A 22,119-nucleotide genomic window follows, 5' to 3' on the forward strand; every position below is an offset into this window, starting at 1 on the left:
CATTTGGAACACAATTTGTTTCTTCATTTTGTTTAACTTTGTGCTTTTCTATGAATTGGGTGGAACAGCTATTTCTAAGCTTGAAGGAATGACTTGAATATCAGTGTCCCCTGTGTACACTGTGTGCCTAGTGAATTTGGCTGACTGGAGCTGTGGCTGTCATGGGCTAGGTGTCCTAGGGCACTCCATGCTGGGGCTGACCTGGGGGACGGACAGGAGCTGCTGTGGGCATGGGCCAGGGTGGTCCTCTGGCTCTCCTCTCAAAGGGCACACTGGCCAGACAGCTGAAGCTGAAGTGGGTGCAAGCCAAGGTTCCTGGGATACTTACACAGTGGGTACCTTGGCGGGGCAAGGCTTGGAATATTCTTGGGCTCATTGCACCTATGTCATTTTGGTAAGATCTCTGGTGCTGTGGTGATTGCTGACCAGTGGTGTCCGTGTGTGAACCACACCGGGGCTGTCTCAGTTGAGCAGCTGTGGCTGGTGTGGGTCCCAGCATTTACTGACACAGTAGGCCAGGAAGGGCGCACAAAGCTTGCTCATGTCTGCCCTAACAAAGTGGAGGGGGGACTGTAAGCTCTGTTGCTTGCCAGCTCCTTGGACCCGAAGAGGATTCCAGCAACTCCCCTGCCATTTGGCAGAGCTCTAGGACTGCATCTTTTATATTCCAGTTGTTCTTTTAAATTGCACATGCTTTTCTGTGTCCCAGGGCTTCTAGGGCAGGAGTGGGCTGGGTGCTCCCAGAGGCACCCAGGCTGCATATGGCACATATCCCCTGCTCCTATCTACACTGTCAAGGTGGTAACCATGGTGCCTGCCAGCCTGTGACCTGGAGAGTGTTCCAGTAGCTCTCCCAATGTTTGGCAGGGTTACAGGTGTGGTTGCTTTATATTTTGGTAGTACTTTTAACATGAGGCTTTTTCTGTGCCCCACAGCAGATGCATCTGCTCACAGACCCTCAGTACTATCCCTTCTCCCTGCAGTGACAGGATGGGGGCAGAGGGCCTCTTCATTAGGGTGTCTGCTGTACTCTACATGGTCCCTTTATCTTTGTGCAGCAACTGCTAGGCCTCAGCTCTTCAGGGCGAGTAGTCTGAGCAGTAGCAGTGGCCCGAGCAGTAGCAGTACCTACGCTGTGTCTGGGGAGGGGGGTGTGCAGGGCCTTCCTGCGTTGCCATTGGACCAGAACTCCATGTCGTCTTCTTAATCTAATCTAGGTGAAATATTCTTTATCCCTATACCTGCTTCTATTTTCCTTTGTTTTTATTTTTAACATCTGAAATAATTGTCTTCATTAAAAAATAATTGTTTTTTATTCAATGTCTCTAGTCAGGAGGGTTTAGGAAGTAGAGTTGACAGGATTTGGGGACACATGGCAGCTTCTGCCACTGTCAGGCTGGGGGCACACTGGGTTTGTGGTGCAGGTACCCTGGGAGGGGGGAGGCGGGGGGGGGGGGTGCGGGTGGGAAGGAGCGTGGGGCCCAACTCTGCCCCCCCCCTCCCCCCCGCCATCCTGCCTCCTGTGGCAGAGAAGCAAGGGTCTGAGGCCGGCGCAAAGGAAAAGCGAGAGTGATGGGGGGGGGGGAGGGCTGGATCTCGGGGCCGTGGGCGGTGTGCAGCAAGCGCCCCTAAAGGCCACACACCGTCCCTGGCAGTGGGTCCTGAGGCCTCCCGTGACCCTGCTGAGCCACGCCCAGGCCGCGGTGCTAAGGGTGCTAGACGGCCCGGGGCCGGGAGGGTGATGTGCGGGTGGCGGGCCGTGCTGGGCCGGGATCTAGGGGTGGGAGAGCCAGGAGGGCCACAGCATCCGGAAGGGGGTGGCGGTGGTGTGTGTGTGTCCGTTTTCACATCGTTTAAGGGGAGCCGCGTGCACACACTTCGGGGCTGGGAGAAGTGCCAGGAAAGAGACGGAGACGACGTGTAGGTGCCCAGCAAGGGGGTGGGGCCGCTCAGCAGGTGCTCGGCAGCTTGGGAAGGGGGTCAGGGAGCCTTGGTCTTTGGAGCTCCAGCGGGAAGGGAAGGGGAAGGAAAGGGGAAGGAGGGGGGAAGGAGGGGGGAAGGAGGAGGGAAGGAGGAGGAGGGCGGGGGAAGAAAGAGGAAGGAGGGGGGAAGGAGGGGGGAAGGAGGAGGAGGGTGGGGAAGGAAGGGGGAAGGAGAGACGGAGGAGGAGGAAGAAAGAGGAAGAAAGGGGAAGGGGGGAGGGAGGGGAGGAGGAGGGGGAAGGAAGGGGGAAGGAAGGAGGAAGGAGGGGGAAGGAAGGGGGAAGGAGAGGGAATGAAGGGGGAAGGAGAGGGGAAGAAGGGAGGAAGAAGGGGCAAGGAAGGGAAGAAGGGGGGGAGGGGGAAGAGGACAAGGCAGCCCTCTGCCCTTGCTCTTCCTGCCAACCGCAGCCTCATCCCCTAGAGCAGGTGACGCTAATGGAGATGAGACAAGGACAAAACCCCACACACTGTGATCCAAGGAATCTCACCACGAAATTTCAGGTGGAGAAGTAGAGAACTCATCAGAACGGGGCATGAAAACCCTATGCGAGCTATATGGAGACAGGGTTATAACGCAGGCCTAATGAGGTTTCCAGGAAAAACCCTCTGAGGTTTACCTGTGAGACATGGTGGCTTCAGCTCCTCAGGAAAAAGCAAGGGAGGCAGGGATGTGACCCACATTTCAATGAGCAATTAAAAAATTTTTTTTTTTACAATCACATTTGAACTTAATATTTCCCCTTGAAAGAAAATAAAGGGGGGACTTCTCTTGCTAAGCGTACTCTTTAGTCCCCATCCCCGCCCCCCACCTCCCCTCTGGTGACCATCAGTGTGTTCTCCATATTCAGGAGTCTCCTTCTTGGCTTGTCTCTTTTTTCTTTGCTCATTTGTTTTGTTTCTTAAATTCCACGTATGAGTGAAATCATTTGGTCTTTGTCTTTCTCTGACTTACTTCACTAGCTTGATCCTAACTCCACCCATGGTGTTGCAAATGGCCAGATTTCATTCTTTTTGCCGGCTGGCTGGCTGGCTGGCCGTCATATACATCTACTACGTCTCCTTTACGCATTCATTGACTGATGGGCACTTGAGCTGCTCGCATAGTCTGGCTACTGAAACAGGGCTGCAAAACAAACCTTAAGGGCGCATGTGTCCCTTTGTATTAGTGTTTTTATATTATGGGGGTAAATATTCAGTAGTGCCATTACTGGGTCCCAGGGTAGTTCTCTTTTTGACTTTTTAAGGAAAGTCCATACTGTCTTCCACATTGGCTGCACCAGTTTTTCATTCCCAGCCAAAGTGCAAGAGGGCTCCTTTTTCTCCACATCCTCACCAACATTCATTGTCTCTCATGGTGTTGATTTTAGCCTTTCTGACAGGTGGGAAGTGCTATCTCTTGTGTTTTCATTTGCATTTCTCTGATTAGGAGTGATGTTGAACATCTTTGCATGTGACTGTTGGCCATCTGGATGTTGTCTTTGGAGAAATATCTGTTCATGTCTCCTCATTTTTTTTTTTTTAAGATTTATTTTAGAGTGGGGGGAGGGGCAGAGGGAGAGAATCACTGAGCAGATTCCCTGCTGAATATGGAGCCTGATGTGGGTCTTGATCTCCTGACCTATGAAATCATAACCTGAGCTAAGACCAGGAGCCAGATGCCCAACCACTGAGCTATCCAGGTGCCTCTCTTCTGGTCATTTTTAATTTGATTACTTGGTTTGGGGTGTTGAGTTGTAGCAGCGCTTTATATATTTTGGATACTAACCCTCTATCAGATATGTCGTTTGCAAATACCTTCTTCAATTCAGCAGGTTGTCTTTTAGTTTTGTTGATTGTTTCCTTTGCTGTGCAGAAGCTTTTTATTGTGATGTAGTCCCAATAGTTTTATTTTTGCTTTTATTTCCCTTGCCTCAGGGGGCCTATCTAGAAAGATGTTGCTATGGCTGATGTTGCTCTGTGTTCTTAACAATTTTTATGAATTTTGGAAGGTGTCACACTTAGGTCTTTAATCCATTTTGAGTTTATTTTTGTGTATGGTGAAAGAAAGATGTCTAGTTTCATTCTTTTGCATGTAGTCATCTGATGTTCCCAACACTATTTGTTGAAGAGACTTTTTTTTTTCCCATTGGATACTAATTCTCCCTTTGTTTAATATTAATTGACCATATAACTGTAGATTTCTGGGTTTTCTATTCTGTTCTATTGCTCTATGTGTTTATTTTTATGCTAGTATACCATGCTCTTTTAATTACTACTGCTTTGTAGTAACCTTAAATCTGGAATTGTGATCCCTCCCATTTTGTTTTTATTTTTCCAGATTGCTTTGGCTATTTGAGATCCTTTGTGGTTCTATACCTATTTTAGGATTGTTGTAGTTCTGTGAAAAATGTGATTGGAATTTTGATAGGGATTGCATAAACATCTTAACAATATTTGTTCTTCCAATCCATGAACATGGAATGTCTTTCCATTTCTTTGTATTGTCTTGAATTTCTTTAATCAGGGTTTTATAGTTTTCAGAGTACAGGTCTTTTGCCTCTCTGGTTAAGTTTATTCCTATGTATTGTTTTTGGTGCAGTGATAAATGGGATTGTTTTCTTACTTTCACTTTCTCCTGCTTCATTATCAGTATTTGGGAATGCCGTAGATTTCTGTAGATTTTGGATTCTGTAACTTTATTCATTTATCAGTTTTAGTGGTTTTTGTTAGAATACCTAGGGTTGTCTATATATAATATCATGTCACCTGCAAATAGTTTTACTTCTTCCCAGTTTGGATGCCTTTTATTTCTTGTCTGATTGCTATGGCTAGGACTTCCAGTGCTGCATAAATAAAAGTGGCAAGACTGGACACTCTTGTCTTGTTTCTGATCTTAGTGGAAAATCTCTGCTTTTCTTTATAGAGTATATTAGCTGTGGGTTTGTCACATTTGGGCTTTGAGTTTTTTTGTCATCAGTGAATGTTGAATTTTGTCAAATGCTTTTTCTGCATCTATTGAGATGGTCACATAATATTTGTCTTTTTAAATATGGTACATCATGTTGATTTTTGTGGATATTGAACCATTCTTGCATCCTCAAAATCCCACTGACTGTCGTGAACAGTCCTTTTAATGTATTGGTTGAATGTGGTTTGCTAATATTTTGTAACAGATTTTTGAATAGATGTTCATCAGAGATATTGGCCCATAGTTTCATTTTTTTGTAGTGTCTTTGTCTGGTTTTGGCATGGGGTAATGCTGTCCTTGTAGGATGTATTTGGAAGCTTTCTTTCCTTTTTTATTTTTGGAATGCTTTTGGAATATTAAGTTAATAGGTATTAACTCTTCTTTAAATGTTTGGTACAGGGGATCCCTGGGTGGCTCAGCAGTTTGGCGCCTGCCTTTGGCCCAGGGCGCGATCCTGGAGTCCCGGGATCGAGTCCCACATGGGGCTCCAGGCATGGAGCCTGCTTCTCCCTCCTCCTGTATCTCTGTGCCTCTCTGTCTCTCTCTCTATGTCTATCATAAATAAATAAATAAATCTTAAAAAAAATAAATGTTTGGTACAATTGACCTATGAATGTTCTTTCATTATTGGGATTTGTTTGATTACAGACTCAATTTCATGACTTAATCACTCTATTCAGATTTTTTATTTTTCCTGATTCTGTTTTGGAAGATTATATGTTTCTAGGAATGTATCCATTTCTTCTAGGTTGGCCACTTTGTTGATATGTAATTTTTCACAGTAGTCTTTCCTAGTTCTGTGATGCTGGTGGTTACAACTCTGATTTCTGATTTGGTGTCCTTTTTTCTTTTTCTCCACTTGGTGAGTCTGGCTATCAATTTTATCTTTCCAAAGAACCAGCTCTTTGATTCTGTTGATGGTTTCTATTGTCTTTTTTAGTCTCTTTCATTTAACTTCTGATCTTTATTATTTTCTTCCTACTAACTTTGGGCTTTGTTCTTTTTCTAGTTTTTTAGGTGTGTAGGTTAGATTTAGATATTTCTTTTTTCTTTAGATACGCCTGTGTTGGTATAAATTTCCCTCTCAGAACTGCTTTTGCTACATCCCAAAGATCTTTGGATTATGTTTTCATTTTCATTTTTCTCCATGTATTCTAAAATTTCCTTTTTGGTTTCTTCATTGACTCTTTGTTTAGTGCACATGTTTGTGGTTTTCAAGGTTTTTTTTTTTCTTGTAATTGATTTCTAGTTTCATCCAATTGTATTCAGAAAAGATGCTTAAAATGATTTAAGTAGTAAATTATTGAGATTTGTTTTAAGACCTAACATATGAGCTCTCCCAAACCATGTTCCAAGTACATGTGAATGAAATGTATATTCTGTTTTTTTGGGGTGGGATGTTTTATATAAATCTATTAAGTCAACCTAGTTTACTGTGCCATTGAAGGACATGGATTCCTTATTGACTTTCTGCCTGGATGACCTATGATTGATGTCAGTGGGATGTAAAAGTCCTTTGCTATTATTATATCACTGTCAATGTTTCCTTTTTTAAAAAAGATTTTATTTATTTATTCATGAGATACCCACAGAGAGAGAGAGAGGCAAAGACACAGGCAGAGGGAGAAGCAGGCTCCATGCAGGGAGCCCGACGTGGGACTTGATCCCGGGACTCCAGGATCATCCCCTGGGGCTGAAGGTGACGCTAAACCGCTGAGGCACCCAGGCTGCCCAATGTTTCCCTTTTTTTTATTTGTTAACAGCTTCTTTGTTGTAAGCGCTCCAATGCTGGGTGCACAGATATTTGTTGTTGTACCCTCTAGTTGGATTGATTCTCTTATTTTGCAATGCCCTACTTTGTCTCTTGTTACAGTCTTTGTTTTGTCAAATAGGTATTGCCACTCCATCTCTTTTTTTTCCCTTTCAGATCCTATAATTGTTTAGCTTGTGAATATGGTAGATTAATTGTTTTAAAACTGTTGAACCAGTTTTGCATACCTGCAAGGACTATCCCACTTGGTGATGGTGTATAATTTTTTTTAATCCATTGCTGGGTTGGATTTGTTAATATTTTCTTGAGGATTTTTGCATGTAAGTTCATGAGAGAGATTGGTCTGCAGTTTTCTTTTTTGCACTATTTTTGTCTGGTTTTGGTACCAGGGTAATGCTAACTCTATTAAATAAATTAGGAAATAAAACAAGATGAAGTCTGAGAGGGAGACAAGCCGTAAGAGACTCTTAGTTATAGGAAACAAACTGAGGGTTGCTGGAGGGGAGGGGGTTGGGGGATGGGCTAAACTGGGTGATGGGCATTAAGGAGGGCACATGATGGAACGAGCACTGGGTGTTATATAAGACTGCTGAGTCACTGAACTCTATCTCTGAAACTAGTAATACACTATATGTTAATTAATTGAATTGAAATTTTGATAGAGAATAATAAGGGAATACTAAACCCAAAAAACACCCCTAATGGGGACCTAAATGGGACCACTTAGATGAAATGGGACCTAAATGGGACCACTTAGATGAAATGAACAAATTCCCTGAAAAACACAAATTATCACAACTCACCACATGTTAAATAGATTGTTTGAACAGCCCACAGCCCTATAACTATTAAGGAAATTGAAATCATTAAAACTCCCCAAAATGAAATCTCCAGGCCTAGATGGTTTCACTGGAGAATTCTACTAAGCTATTCGAGTTAATATCAACTCCACACAAACCCTTTTCCATCTTTGTTCCTCCCCCCGCCTCACCCCCCAATTTACACGGAATCTTTTTCCCTTTCAGTAAGTGTGTCTTTAGGTCTGAAGTGAGTCTCTTCAAAGTAGCCTTGACCCACCTTCCTTTTTTATCCATTCAGACACCCCATGGCCTTTATTGGAACACTGAGACCATTTGCATCGACCTAATTCATATAGAACCACCTAAATACATAGCAGTCTGTATTGATGATCACTTAAATTTGAACATATTCTATGATTTTATATAACGGAGTCCTCTGATATGCTACCTCCTGCAATAATTTAATGGACCCAATTCTACCCTTTGAATGGACCAATTTTATGACTTTCTAGAGAAGTTTTGAGTTGGGGATAGTTTCTCTTGCTGCTGCTTTCCATGCCTTAAGACAAAATTCTTAGAAACAAGCAATTAGAACCTCATCTCTCCAGGATCAAAGAGAGAGAGGAGTCAGGAAAAGGACCTCTTGTCACTTTTTAAAGGCCCCCAGTTGCTATGCTTTGCAGGATATGGAGGAAGGGGGTGCACAGTGGAAGAGGACAGAATCAGTCCCAACAATTGTGTTGAACATTTCTCAACTGTCAATATCAAGAACTAACTTCTAAAATACAAGCTTATAAACAGAAGCCATCCAGCTAGTGGTTAACTAGTGAGTGTGCAATATAGTCAAGTTTATAAGCTGTGCTTGTAAGACCACATTCGTCTTATTTACATCTAACTTTAATATAATTCATTCCTTTATGGGGCATGCAAGTGAGCAGTGGAGAAAGTGGTGCATCTGCAGTACTGGCTGGTGCTGAGGATTTCAACGCTTCCAGAAGATGCGGGCTAGGGAACTTTATTAGGCACCAGAAGTGCTTCAGCTTTTGTATCAAGCTCCTGTTGTGCAAATTCTAGTCTTGGTTGAGGATAGTCTCCAAAGTTTCTTGAGTCCCTCTCTGGACTTTCTTTTTCTATTTCATTTTCATGAATGATCCTTGATCCATGTGTATTTCCAGCTCAAGGGTTCTTTCTTGTAGGGCTGTGGTAGAGGGGTGAGTTTCAAAGGCCTGGTTATACTGTTTAAGGGAGTCCGGATTCCGGCTTTGGGTCCATTTTCACAAACATATGGTGCTGGCTAGCAACTGGCAGTGCCTGCCACGGACGGGGTGTATTGCTCTTCAGCTGGCAGGAGGAAGTGATGGTGTAGGGAGTCTGGGAATAATGCACCCACATAAGCAGGTTTGTACTGGGTTGGCTTGCTCCACTGTGTTCCCCAGGCAATTCGAACCCACACAGCATTCTCCTCAGCGTCTCGGGAGCAGACTCACATTTTCTACTGCTCCCTGAAGAATTGTCTCAAATGAACCTTTGACTTGTTCCATATCAAAAAGATCAAGGTCTTCACCTGGTCCTTTACTCTCTGAAAAACATCCCAAACTTTTGGTGCTGATGAAGTGGAGTATGAGTGGTGTTTATAGGGCTGCATCCTGGGGACTGGCACGCTTCTCCTCACAGAACAGAACTCAGTCCTGAACAAGAGATTCCTTTCTTTGCCAGAAGCCTATGGTCTGCAGTTGATTCTGACAATCAATCAATCAATCAATCAATAAATAAATTTCCCAGACTTGGAAGATTGTCATCTTTTAGACATTGGGATCTTCAAGATGGTTTTCTTGATAAACTCGGCAATGGTTTCATCCATCTCTTTGGTGTGTCTGTCACCACCAGGCGTGTCTCTTCTCTTGCTGCTTTTAAAATTCTCTTTAATCTTTGACATTTTAATAATTATGTGTCATAGTGTAGACTTTCTTGGGTTCATCTTGTTTTGAAACTCTGTGTTTCTGGAACCTGGAAGTCTGTTTCCTTCCCCAAGTTAGGGAAGTTTTCAGCTGTTATGTCTTCAAATAATTGTTCTGCCCCTTTCTCTCTCTCTTCTCCTTCTGGGTTTCCTATAATGTAAATGTTTGCTCACTTTTGCTCACTTTCTATTGTTCAAGAGCTCCCTTAACCTATCCTCATTTAAAAAAATTTTTTTTTCGTTCTGCTTAAATGATTGCCATCACCTTGTCTTCAGATTGTTGATCTGTTCTTCATTTTCTAATCTGTTGATTCCCTCGAGTGTATTTTTCATTTGTTACTGTTTTCTTCAATCCCAACTGGTGTTTTTTTTTAATATTTTCTATCACTTTGTTGAAATTCCCACTGAGTTCATCCACTCTTCTCTCCATCCCGGTGGACATTTTTATGAACATTTCTTTGAATTCTTTATCTGGTAGATTGTTTATCTGCACTTCATTTAGGTTTTCTAAGGTTTTGTCTCATTCTTTGAAGTATATTTTTCTGTCTCATTTTACATTACTTTCTGTATTGGTTTCTGTGAATTGGGTGGAACAGCTAGTTCTCTTAATCTTGATGGGTCGATCGTGTGTGGAAGCCCCCTGTGTAGACAGCGTGTGCTTGGTGATGCTGGCTGGCTGCAGCTGTTGTGGTCCTAGTCTGGGATTGCTCTGTTCCAGGGCTAACCTGGTGGTGTGGCTGGAACTGAGGTTGGCGTGGGCTGGAGCAGATGCAGGGCTTTCCCCCCACAGGGTGACCTGGCTGGATGCTGAAGGGAGTCAGCCACGAGCCTGGTGTGGTCCCAGGGCTCTACACACAGGTGGTGTGTAGGGGGTGTGGCTGGACCTGGGGGAGGTCTTTGGGCTCTCTATGCAGGGGCTGCCCTAGCAGGGTGTCTGGAGTGGAGGTGGGCATGGGCCAGGGGTCCAGGGTGCTCTGAGCACAGGATGACTCTAGGGCAGCTAGAGGTGAGCCGGGCATGGGCCAGGGGTTCCAGGGTGCTCTGCACAGGGGACTCCTGGGGAGTGACCTGTTGAAGTGACACAGGACAGCAGTGTGGTGCCACCGGTACAAAGCATTCCACCTCGGGGAGCTGGTTGGAGCTGTAATGAGTGCCATCTGGGGTCCTCCTGGTGGGATAGCGAGGGCTGCTGGAGTCTAGGAACTGGTGGCTCATCGGGTGTCAGGCCAGCTAGGGCCCCGGCTCCTTTCTCTGCACGAAGGTGGGAGCAGACCACAGAATGTGGCCCTCAGAGCCCCTGACCTGGCAGCTGTTTGATGAGGGTTTGGGTCTGGTTCCCTTTTATTTCCATTGCCTGTTTATACTGGGGCTTTTCTCCTCTACTCCACAGCAGTCTGCTCGTGGCCCCTGGGTAGTATCCTCACTGCAGCTCTGAGCGTCGGGCCTGGGGTTCCTTTGTTGCTGAGTCTCTGTCTCTCCTGTCGCTCCTTCAAGGGCCTCGCCATCATCGTCATCTCATCGTCCTGTAGAGGCTGCTCAGGGGGCCCTGAGCTCCTCTTCAGGGCAATTGCTCTGTACACGGCTGTAGATCTGGTGCGCCTGCAAGGAGGGGAGTTCGGGGCCTTCCTGGGTTGCCACGTGGGACTGAGGATCCTGAAAAGCTATATTTAACCTACTGAAATGTTCTAGGAAAAGGAATATTCCAGCAATTCTTAAAATGTATTCTTGGCCCTAAAACAAATAGAGTCTACTTTGTGTGCAAGATTTATTGCTGGCTTACAGCACAGATTTTGATTAAACAGAAAACTGATCTAAGAACCTTTAAACGTTAATTGTGGAGTAGTTTTCTTTAAGACCCAGAACAGCAAATGACCTATAAATGAGTTTACAAAGTCAACGTCTAGGGGATCCACATTTGGGAAAATGACTTTTGTGCTCATTTCTACTTTTTTTTTTTTTTAAATAGATAAGCTTAGTATTTAGAGTAAAGTAGTTTTTGGAATAAGACGCAAATAACAGTAATGACTAGAAAGTCATTATAACTTTAGTGTAAAGCCAGTTTTACTTCCACCTCTCTAGAAATAGAGGAATGACAATGGGAGTGGTTTGGTTGGTTATAACCAGATAGAAGAAAATTGTCTGCTGTTTCCTCCTTTGAAGAGGCTAGAACCCCGTGTCTCTGATTTGGAATAAAACAAAGGGACTCATGAACCAGAGCCCAACCAAAGCAGTGCTTGTTCGGGGGCACTTAAATTTAGGGTGGGGGACAGCATGGCTTTCTACTTTAGCCCACAGCCTAGAAGTGGAAGGAGATGAGATTCCTTTGCTCATTTCCTTCTGCCAAGGAAGGGGCAATATGCAGGGTCTATGGTCCACCTTCACACAGGCTCAGTGTGGTGACCCCATGTGGTTGGCACAGCCACCCTTACACCCAAGCTCCGGTGTGGCCATCCAGTGCTTGGATGGAGTGATGGCTCGATGCCGGTGCCTCTTGAACGTGCTGAATGGATGGACATGGGGAATGAGGAGGGTGTGCGGTGCCTGGGGAGCTTGCTTCCTGTTACTAGTCCAAAGCTCTGTCTGCGACGTGTAGTTCACACTTTCACTTACTGATCAGGGCAACAGACTTGCCAAAATCAGTCTGAGTTTGGTTGTAATTCTGCTATGGGGTGGGATGGGGGGTGGGGGACACCCTCTACGGTCATCTTTCAAATATGCAGTGATATGAACAGGTTCATGATAGCTGAAGGACAAAAGGGAAATTAAAAATCTGCATAGATTAATTTGCAGAAAATTTATGTTGCAGGAGGAACTAAAAGAAATTCAGTGGTTAAGAAAGGAGAAAAGCCGATTTTCTCTACCATTACTTCCTCTCTGCTACCTGTAACAATCCCAACAGATGTTCCTCTAAGGGTTTTTAATTTAAAAAGCTACTTTTTGCTGTGTTGCCGATTATCTTGTCTGATCGTTGTTAGTTCACTTACAGCTGTAACACTTCCACTTACATAAAGCAATTTGTAGAGAGGAAAGCCTTAAGTACGTACCTGGTTTGATCACGGGGGAGGCAGGCAGGGCAGACAATACAAGCCCCACACTTACCAGAAATCCTCCTCCACGCGGGTGAGTTCACAGCGTCCTCCAGTGAGTGCTCACATGCGCGTAGACACGAGCAGGAGCTGCTCTCTATCCCCCCACCGGGTGGAGCCGGCGGAGAGCTGATTCTCAGAGGCTGAGCTGTAAGATCTGACACGCGTTGTGGACTTTTCTTTCTTTCATCAGGGGGATGGGGAACCGATGGATGCTGGAGCCCGACTTCAGCTCTCCCGGCAACGCTAGGATTCTGGCTACACCTCATGACAGGTCCCCTTGTCAGGTTCCCACGTTCCAAGGCCCAAGGCCCATCTACACTGGCACATCACGTGGTTTACTGCAGCTTCCCTGCTGGTTTAACGGGGGTGGGGGGTGTGGTGGGTGGGTTGGGGGTTGCTCACCATCAGGAGGCTAGGAAAACCAGAGGGAACTTTCTTCTGGAAGAGTGGAGGAAGGATAAAGATAGAGAACGAATCCAATCTCACCAGCAGGTGGTGCTGTGACAAAAGCAATCAAGAGCAACCGGGTCAGCCAGGTTGGGTGTCTGGGCTCCAGTGCCCCTTCAAAGCCTCCGTGGGCACACGCCTGGCAGCATGTGGTTGACCAACACCAAACAACTTCTAGGTTCTCCCATCGGGACCCTTTTGGGTCTCCACAAGGCTGCAAGCTTGCTAGGCTTCTGCTCTAACCCCCTTCCGCTCTCTGTCCTCAACCCTTTCCCAATCCCCTGGCCTTCCTGGAGGAAGCAGGGAATGTAGCAGGAGAGGCTGCTCTTCTCTCTCATACTCACTCTGGAGAGCCCTTGGCTTCAGAGACCTTCGTGTGTTAAGCACTTTACAGTTTTATAAGCAGTTCTACCTGTATCATTAGATGCCACCTTGACAAGCAGAAGTGAAAAGAAACTGCTCAGAAAACCAAGTGGAAGCCCCACGCAAGTGCAAGGAGACCCAGAAGCACGGCTCCCCGTCTGGCCACCTAAGATGCGCTCCTCCGTTATCTTTCATCCACAAGCTGTGTACCCCGAGCTCCTACAGGACGAGACCTTGCCCCTTCTGTCTGCAGTACCTCACCTGTGGTGTGTGCTCAGCGGGACTTCATGATCTAATCAACGGAGAAGTGAGCTCTGACTGGACCCAGGAAAACACCAGCTCCAAGTCTGTACCTCTTCTCCCACACCAGCCACTGAAGTTAGGACACCAGCTAAGTCTTTCCACGGTACTCGCCGATCCCAGTGGCTGCCCCTGGCACCGGTAGCTGCTGTGGGATCAACCCGTCATGGCATCTTCCAATTATTGCTGCCTCAGTTGGCCACATTCCCGCAGCAAATGTTGAGTAGTGTGGCAGCGAGCCGCAGCGTGAGTCTCGGTATGGCCCAGGGGCTTGGGGAACTGAGGAAGTCCAGGAACTAGCCCACATCTTCTGTAGTGAACAAGGCACTCTTATGAAATTCCAGAGCTTTCTGAGTATGCCCTGATCCCTCTGGAGCAGAGCAAAGACTAAGGAAGGCAAGGCACTGGGGGCTGGGCGCAGGAGCCTGAGCTGGCTTGGCTTCCTGCCTGGGCTTGGGCAGTCTTGTCCCTTGGTGCCTGGGTCCCTTACTGGGTGGAGTTCATTCTTCTATGATCTTAGAGCATGTGTACAAGTAGCTGGGCCCAGAATGAAGCACTGACGTTACCAAGACAAGGCTGGTCTGCTCATCTGATTTCCGCTCCCAATGAAAGAGCCAGACAGTCCATCACTGAGTCTACGCAATGAGAAATGCTATGTGCCCTGTCCTGGCCCTGACCTAGCCAGGGACCACTGGGAAGCTGGTCCATGTGAGACAGAGATGATTAGTAGCATGTTTAACATGTGGTTCAAGGGATGTAGGGTTGGGGTGAAGGGGGGTGCTGCAGTCAGCAACGTCAGCTGGCAAAACCGGATTTCCCGGTGGACCCCACTGTGCCATAGTTCTGTCTGCGAGCGGTGGAGAGGGGGGCAGCCGCTCCTGACTCTCGCTCTTCACATAAAGGTCTAGTAACCTGTTCATGTGGGTGGAGGGGCCCCTGAGAGAATTGGAAAGAACTTGGCTTTGCGGGAGCAGTTTCCCCAGGGATCTCCTCTATACAACCTCTATCTATCCCTGCGTGATAAAGCCTTTCTATTTCCTGTTATTAAGAACAGCTCTGCAGATTGTTAACCATAGGGTTGATTTCACTAGCTCATTCAACATCGGCTAACCAGCGGGTGTTTTCCCTTAAACAAAACTAGTGGCCCCACAGTTACACCCATTTATTCCAAACCCAAGTTGGGTGTGATCTGCTCGAGACACACCTGGCTCCCGGGACAAAAGCAGATGGGTCCAATACTTGTAAATTTTGTATTTATTATAACAAAAATTATGACATGTTCATTTGTGCATTCTGCTTTAATATAACTCTTGGTATGTAAATGATCTAATTGAACGCTATACAATCATGCTGATTGTGGCAGCAGTAAGGAACACAAAAAGTGTCTGCAAAAGTCAGGAGGGTTGGGGGGGGGGTGGACAGGGGAGGAGGAAAAAAGGTGCAGAGGCCCCTGGGGTGCAGGTTTGTTTCTAGTGGCCTAAGGTCCACCCTATCTGAACAGAAGTGCTCTTGGCTGCTCAGCCTTCACACTGCGGGGTGGGCAAGGGAAGGGGAAGGAAGAGGCAAGTCAGTGGTGTGGGCTGTGTCCTTATGCCAAAACTACAAAACATCTGAAGCGTCACTATACAACACTGAGCTATTTACAATAGAAATTTCTCAATCAACTGTTCTCTCAGAGAAAATTAGTGAATCCCAGTGACTTAAGTCACCTGACAGAGTAAAGCAACTCCTAGGAGTTAGTCTCCATATTCTACAAATGTCTATCATTTTCAAGACAAAAAAAAAAAAAAAAAAAAAAAGCCTTTCCCCCAAAGAAATACAGAATTACAATATTATTAAATCATTTAGCACTGGCAACCTGCCCTGCCTTCCAAACAAAACAACAAAAAGCCGTTTTAAAAAATATTACATTATCATTAACTGTTTCTCTGTAATATATTAAACCTTTTGTTCTTTGTCTTTACACATCTGATATGTTAGGGGAAGAGGTTAACAAATTCAAATCATATTGGTAAAGCATCACTAGAAGAAAAGTGGTAATTGTTTTTAAAAATGGCCAACAGAAGGAGAACCTACAGAGGAGGTGCCAGGACAGGGTAGGGGCGTGGGAGAGGGCGTGGAGTGAACCCCTGGTTTAACGTGAGCCTGGGAGACTCTTTCTCGGTTAGTTTATTTGCCAACGGGCGCCCGGGGGGGTCATAGTGGCGTGTCACAGTAGTCCGGCAGCGGGTCCCCGGGGCTCGGCCTTGGCGCCGGCTGCAGGCCCGCAGGCTGCTGCTGCTGCTTCATCATCTCCTTGACCTCCTCCTCCAGCTCCGGGGGGATGATGAACTGGTCCTCGGGGTCCGGCTGGGCCGGCGCCGCGAAGTAGCCCCCAGGCTTGCGGAGCGGCGCGTCAGCGGCCACCTCGATCACGTTGTGGCTCCTCTCCTGGGGTGCCACTGAGCCGTTGGGCCTGCGCCGCCCGATGGTCCCTGCCGCACCGTCCGGCCTCCGGGGCAGCCCCGGCTCGTCCTCGTTGGCGCTGGTGACGATGCCCTCGTCGCTGGCCTCGGCCGGCACGTGCAGCAGGCGCTGCGCCTCCTTCTCCCTGGCGCGGCCGCAGTGGATGTCCACCTCGACCTCCACGCGGCTGCCGTTGCTGAAGACGCCCTCGATGGGCTCCTCATCGTCGCTGTCCAGGCCGTTGTCGGAGAAGGCGCTGGAGAAGGTGGCGCTGGACAGCTGGCGCTGGAAGGCGCTGGCCAGGCCCCCGGGGTGCAGCGTGCAGCGGGGCTCGCTGGCATAGGCCGGGCTGCTCTCGGCCAGTGCACCCGACGGCGGCTCGTCCGAGGCCGTGGAGCCCACCTCGCTGCTCATCTCGGACGTGGACAGCTCGCTGCTCATCTCGGAGGCCATGCCGCTGCTGGAGGACGGCACACCCAGCGCGTCGGCCGGCCGGTCCTTGATCACCATGCTGACGGACGGCGGGAAGATGCCGGGGCTGGGCGGTGGCCCGGCGCCCCCTGCGCCCAGCTCGCAGCAGCAGAAGCTGTCCTCCGTGACGCTGAGCTGCACCACCACGGCGCTCAGGCTGTCGTGGCAGCCGTAGCTCTGGGCCAGGGTGCATAGCTTCTTGGCGGCGGCCAGGGCGTCGGGCACGTGGCGCACGGCGGCCACTGCCTCCTCGCTGGACAGGCTGTCCCACAAACCCTTGCTGCCCAGGATGAAGAACTCGTCCTGGGGGGTCAGGGGCACCGACTGCACATGGGGGCGCGGCACCACGCTGGGGTGCAGGAAGGTGTAGCCCAGGATGCGCGTGGACTCCGTCACGCCGTTCACCTTGCCGTCCTGGAAGGGGAGGGGAGGGGAGCCCCAAATCGACATTAACGCAGGTGGGTGGCCGGCCAGACTCGCTCATCTTCTCCAGGGCATCGTGAGCTTCCACCGCGGTGGCGGGGCTGCGCTCGGCTCTGTGGGAACCTAGGAACCTGGGGCCGGTGCATGGCTGCGGGGATGTCTCTGGCGTCCCGCCCCAATTTCCACGCACACAGGGTGTGCTCGGCATCTTGCCATGAGTCAGTGACCAGAGTGAACTCCGAGGGCCCAGACTGAAGGAGCGTGTGAAGCCCTAGGACACACTTACTCCAGGGTTTCTCAACAGTGTGGCCGTACCCTTGGGGGAGCCGTCCTGGGCACTGGAGGATGTGGAGCAGCACCCCTGCCTCTACCTACCACACACCCAAAGCACTCTCCACTCAGCTGTGAAAAACCAAGGTCTTCAGACATTGCCAAATGTCCCCGCGGGGGGTTGGGAGTGGGCTGGGTTGCAAAAGAACCCCTGGTTAAAAGCCACTCACTGCCTTACTCAAAGGGAACAGGAGGTATGAACCAAAAATCACAACTGGCTACACTTACACAGATACACTGGCCCTGGAAGACAGGATGGATACGTTACTGTCCCTACTTTGCTGATGAGAAACTGAGGCTCAGAGGCTTACAGGTTCAGGCTGCAGCTGCAGAGCCAGGATCTGAGTACCAGCAGTGTGGCTTCTGGAGTGGCACCCTCGGGCACCAAACCAGCACCTTCACAGAGGGGGCCTGTGCATGTCAGAGGAGCTAAGGGCCTGAAGCACTGGGCATAGCCTCCGACGCAGGGAGGCCATGGAGAAATGCTTTATTGTCCTATGCATGATGCCTTCAGACCTCTTGGACAAAGGATTTACTTTGTGACACTACAGATTTGGAAGTTTGCTGATCCTGCCGTGACCCCGGCCCCATCTTCCCCACCGCTCTGAGGAAAACCGTGCTCTCCTCACCTCCGTGATAATGGCCTTGTGCTGTTTAATTCTCTTCCGTTCTTCTTCACAGCTCATGACGTATGATCTGGACAGAGGCAACGGCTTCCCGTTCCGACAGAGAACCGTTTGGCACTTGCCCACGTTAGCAGAGGTCAAGGTGAAGGATCCTCCTGGGTCCACAGGGTCATGCTTGATATGACAGAGGACAGCAGCACCTCCAAGTTTCTGTCCGGCTGTTCCAAGTTTCCTGGAATCCCAAACCCAAACACAACCTGTCACATGTCAGTTTTGCTAATTCAATAGGAACAGTGGCCCCTGGGCAGGGCTAGGAGGAAAAATAGAGCCTGGGGGGGTCCACTGGCCTCTTTCACCAAAGTGCTGTTCAGTATCTCCAAGGAAAAGGGCTTATGGAATCTGACCCCAACCCCACCTAGGGATCAGTTTCCCACCAAAGGAGCCCTTGGCCTGCTGCATCCAGCCTGCTGCTCCCTTATCCCCAGGCTCCACAGACAGCAGGAAAATAGCCACTTTCCCCCCTATCCACCTCTTTAAATCTCCTCTGCTCCAAGCAGAGGGAACTGAAGGGCTTGCTTCAGCAGGTACATCTGTACCACACCCCCAGACAGGTGTACTTCAAGATGACCTGGCCACCCTCTTCTCCTTTAGAAGGATGTTTGCTGGGATGACCACTCATGTTTTTGCCTTATATATGGGGAAGACTTTCTAAACCAGTATTATCTATTCCAGAATATTCACAGGAAGGACATTCTAGTGACCAGGCTCCAAAGTGCTGGTGATATACCCCTTTTATTCGTGACCCCTACTCTACAGACTGAGCACACAAAGCACTTACAAGTTCTGACAAAAGGAGCCAAGAACTCCTCTCACAAGCCCCGTGGATGGCACTACCCCAAGGCGCCTGCGGATCCCGAGTGGCACAGAAGCAAGAAGGCTAAGACGGACTCCTCTGTTTACAGGGGCAGACCGCAGGCACTGTCAGCTCCTATCAACCATCCACATTAGGCGAGCAGCGGTACCAGCAATAGAAACTCAGGCTGCCTACTTGAATGAGTTAGGATGTCATGCACAAGGAGACACAGTTCCTCCAAGGGCTGAAAAGATCATCCATATCCCATGTCCTCTTAATGGGGAAAATAAGAAGCATATAAATGGCCCTGGAGATGGGCTGACAATTTGGGTCTTTAAGCTCCGACCTGTGGACATCCATGACTGGACCGGCAGGCACTGCTTGCTTCATTCCAAGGCACAATGATTGCTCTTAACAAAAGCCAGAAATTGGATGGTAGTTGTGGAACAGCATAGCTGGGAAGAAATCTGAGGTAGGGTTTTTTTTTTTTTTTTAAGATTTTATTTATTCATGAGAGACAGAGAGAGAGAGAGAAAGAGAGAAAGAGAGGCAGAGACATAGGCAGAGGGAGCAGCAGCTCCATGCAGGGAGCCTGATGCAGGACTCGATCCCAGGACTCCAGGATCACGCTCTGAGCCAAAGGCAGATGCCCAACTGCTGAGCCACCCAAGCATCCTGAGGTTCTTAATTCTTACTTGGTGCGCGCATGTCTATAAAAAGACCTCTTTGGGCTGCCTGGGTGGCTCAGCAGTTTAGAGCCTGCTTTCGGCCCAGAGTATGATCCTGGAGTCCTGGGATCAAGTCCCACATGGAGCCTGCTTCTCCCTCTGCCTGTGTCTCTGCCTCTCTCTCTCTCTCCGTGTCTCTCATGAATAAATAAAAAATCTTAAAAATAAATAAATAAATAAAAAGACCTCTTTAGGGTGGGAGTATGAAGGGTGTGTGTGCACATGTATGTCTGTGCATATATTCCCCCTGCCCCCAGGACACAATGGTGGTAAAAACAGAAAAAGATCGATCGGGGTGGTTGTTGGACATTGGAGTCTTATTGCCCCAGGTCAAATTCTGGTTGTGCCATCTACTAGCTCAAAAGAAAAATTTGTTTTACTTCTCTACCTCAGTTTCTTAGTAAAGTAAGTGCATTTTACCCAGAGAGATGATGTTATGGTACGGCACAGTGAGGTATTTAGAACAATGACTGGTAGATAGTATGGGCTCACTAAATATTATCTATTGTCAGTATTTAATTGCTAATGGTACATGCCCACTAGAATATGAAAGTCGGAGGGAAGTGTAGCAGATATTTTTTCTATTGCTGTTATGAATTTACTTCCTCTGGCAGATTACCATGGAGGGAGAAAGGAGAACTCCTCATTGTTCTCATGACCTTTATCACACTCCCCATTTCCTGGGCCCACAGGAGTGTTTGCAGTACAGTATGAACAGGCAATTCCTTTACAACCTACAAAGCCATTAAAGTGACATAAGAAGGAGCAATTCTTTGAAGGAGGGAACGCTTGTAACATTCATCCCTAAGAGTTACAACATTCCATAGTTTCTATGGTGACTGAAAGCCCTAAACAAAATTCCTGTCTTTGACTCGGCCTCCTACAAAGTTGTCTGAACATCAGTATGTCTCAATGAAACACGGTCCATCCTGATGCTTACGTAAAACCAGATCACCTGAATGCATCTTACATACCCACATGTGAGAACAGTGCCTTGAGACTATTGGGCAAACGGTCTATGCTCCTCGCAGGGACTCTAAATTTTACCTTTGCATAACAATGAACGTATTGACCATGTATTCTTCTTCATTTTTTGTTTTCTGCAGCTCTTCAGCCAAAATGTCACTCATAGTGCACTGGAGAAGGTAGGGCACCTCCACATTACGGTCTCCATCAAACACCCCATAGAGGGCCTCCCGGTTGTCGCAGAAGTTGTTCACCGACAGGGCTGCAACGCACAACCTGCAGAGCAAGAGTGATGCGTGCTAAGTCTACTCATCTTTTCTTGCCCACCCAGCGCTATTAACAGTCTTATCTCTTTCTTCATGACCTCATATGGGTTAAAAATAAACCTAAGGTTAACCAACCCCAGCTAATTTATTTCATAAATCAAAGAACAGTGATTAGCACTGATACTTCATGATGCCCGCCACCTCCACCACCCTATCTTCTGATTTTTAAATGGCAGTGAAAGAAAGAGTACAGGAGGTATGGGAAAGAATACAAGATTCTGAATCCACATGTCCATATTCATTCATAAAATATTTAGTAAGGAGCCCTCATTGGGCAAAAATGGAGTTAAAGCTAAAACACTGCGATCTTTTGTAGGTTTTCATTTTTTTCCCAAACAACCTAAAAAGGCAGGAAAAAACAAAACCCAAACCTATGGAACAGTATTCAGACACTGGCTGATAAGAAGTACAGGTCAGAGAGCAAGCATGAAGCCTGCCCAGCTGATTGCCTGGAGAAAGTTTCTGGGCTGCAGGCAGAGTACAAGAGGTGGGATAGCTGCCTACACCAGAGTCCCTGCACTCCAAGCTCTACAGAACCATGTTGTTTCCAAGTAACTTAACTCTGTCCCATAGCATCTCCAAAATTAAACACAGAGGGGAAAGATGACTGGCAGAAAAATCAGAGGCCAGGGCATTAGTGAGTGCTGGGGTAACCTCAAGCAGCCAAATACCCAGGGAACTGGAGTCTTCAAAAGAGAAGTGAGACAGGAAAAACCTTTGAAGAGAATGGTTGAAAAGATTTTAAATTGGAAGAAAACTATAAACCTAATAGATATAAAAAGCTCAACAAATAGTAAGAAAAAGAAAATGGGAAAAAAAAGGAACAATTTCTTAATATCGGGAATAAAGGCAGGGCAAATAGGATAGAGAAGAACATAACCTAAGGAGGAACAAAGCCACGAATGACAGCAGACTTGCAGAAACCATGCAGAAGACAGTGGAGCAACATTTTTTTTTTAAAGTACTGATAGTGGGGGAAAAAAAAATGAAAAAACAAACAAACCCGAAACTATCAACCTGGCTTTCTAAGTCAGTGAAAATTGCTTTCAAAAGTTAAGGTGCAATGAAGACATTTTGAGACTCAATTTACTACCAAAAGATGAGCAGTATAAGAAATATAAAAGGAATACATGAAGCAGAAGAAAATACCAGATGGAAATCTGAATCTACATAAAAGAATGAAGTGTACAAGAAATGACAAATAGATGAGTACATATAAAACTCTTATTTTAAAAGTCATTTTAGAATAGTGGTTCTCAATGGGGGCAATTTTACCCCCAGGACACATTTCTGAT

The 22,119-nt window shown here is 47.3% G+C and overlaps 1 protein-coding gene and 1 pseudogene across 1 annotated transcript in view; both read right to left on the reverse strand.

The window, feature by feature from the left end:
- Window positions 1-8,379: 8,379 nt before the first annotated feature.
- On the reverse strand, window positions 8,380-14,031 carry LOC129514434 (centromere protein N-like; annotated as a pseudogene).
- Window positions 14,032-14,880: 849 nt separating this feature from the next.
- Window positions 14,881-22,119, reverse strand: part of LOC129514564 (PH domain leucine-rich repeat-containing protein phosphatase 1-like) — a 209,175-nt gene continuing 201,936 nt past the window's right edge. The window contains exons 15-17 of the mRNA XM_055333244.1: window positions 20,580-20,774; window positions 17,955-18,183; window positions 14,881-16,986 (exon numbers count right to left, since the gene is read on the reverse strand). Coding sequence (XP_055189219.1) covers window positions 15,853-16,986; window positions 17,955-18,183; window positions 20,580-20,774 — 1,558 coding nt within the window. The 3' untranslated portion in view covers window positions 14,881-15,852. The remainder of the gene's footprint in view (window positions 16,987-17,954; window positions 18,184-20,579; window positions 20,775-22,119) is intronic.

Source organism: Nyctereutes procyonoides, unplaced genomic scaffold (genome assembly GCF_905146905.1).
Source record: "Nyctereutes procyonoides isolate TBG_1078 unplaced genomic scaffold, NYPRO_anot_genome, whole genome shotgun sequence".
NCBI classification, from domain to species: Eukaryota; Metazoa; Chordata; class Mammalia; order Carnivora; family Canidae; genus Nyctereutes; species Nyctereutes procyonoides.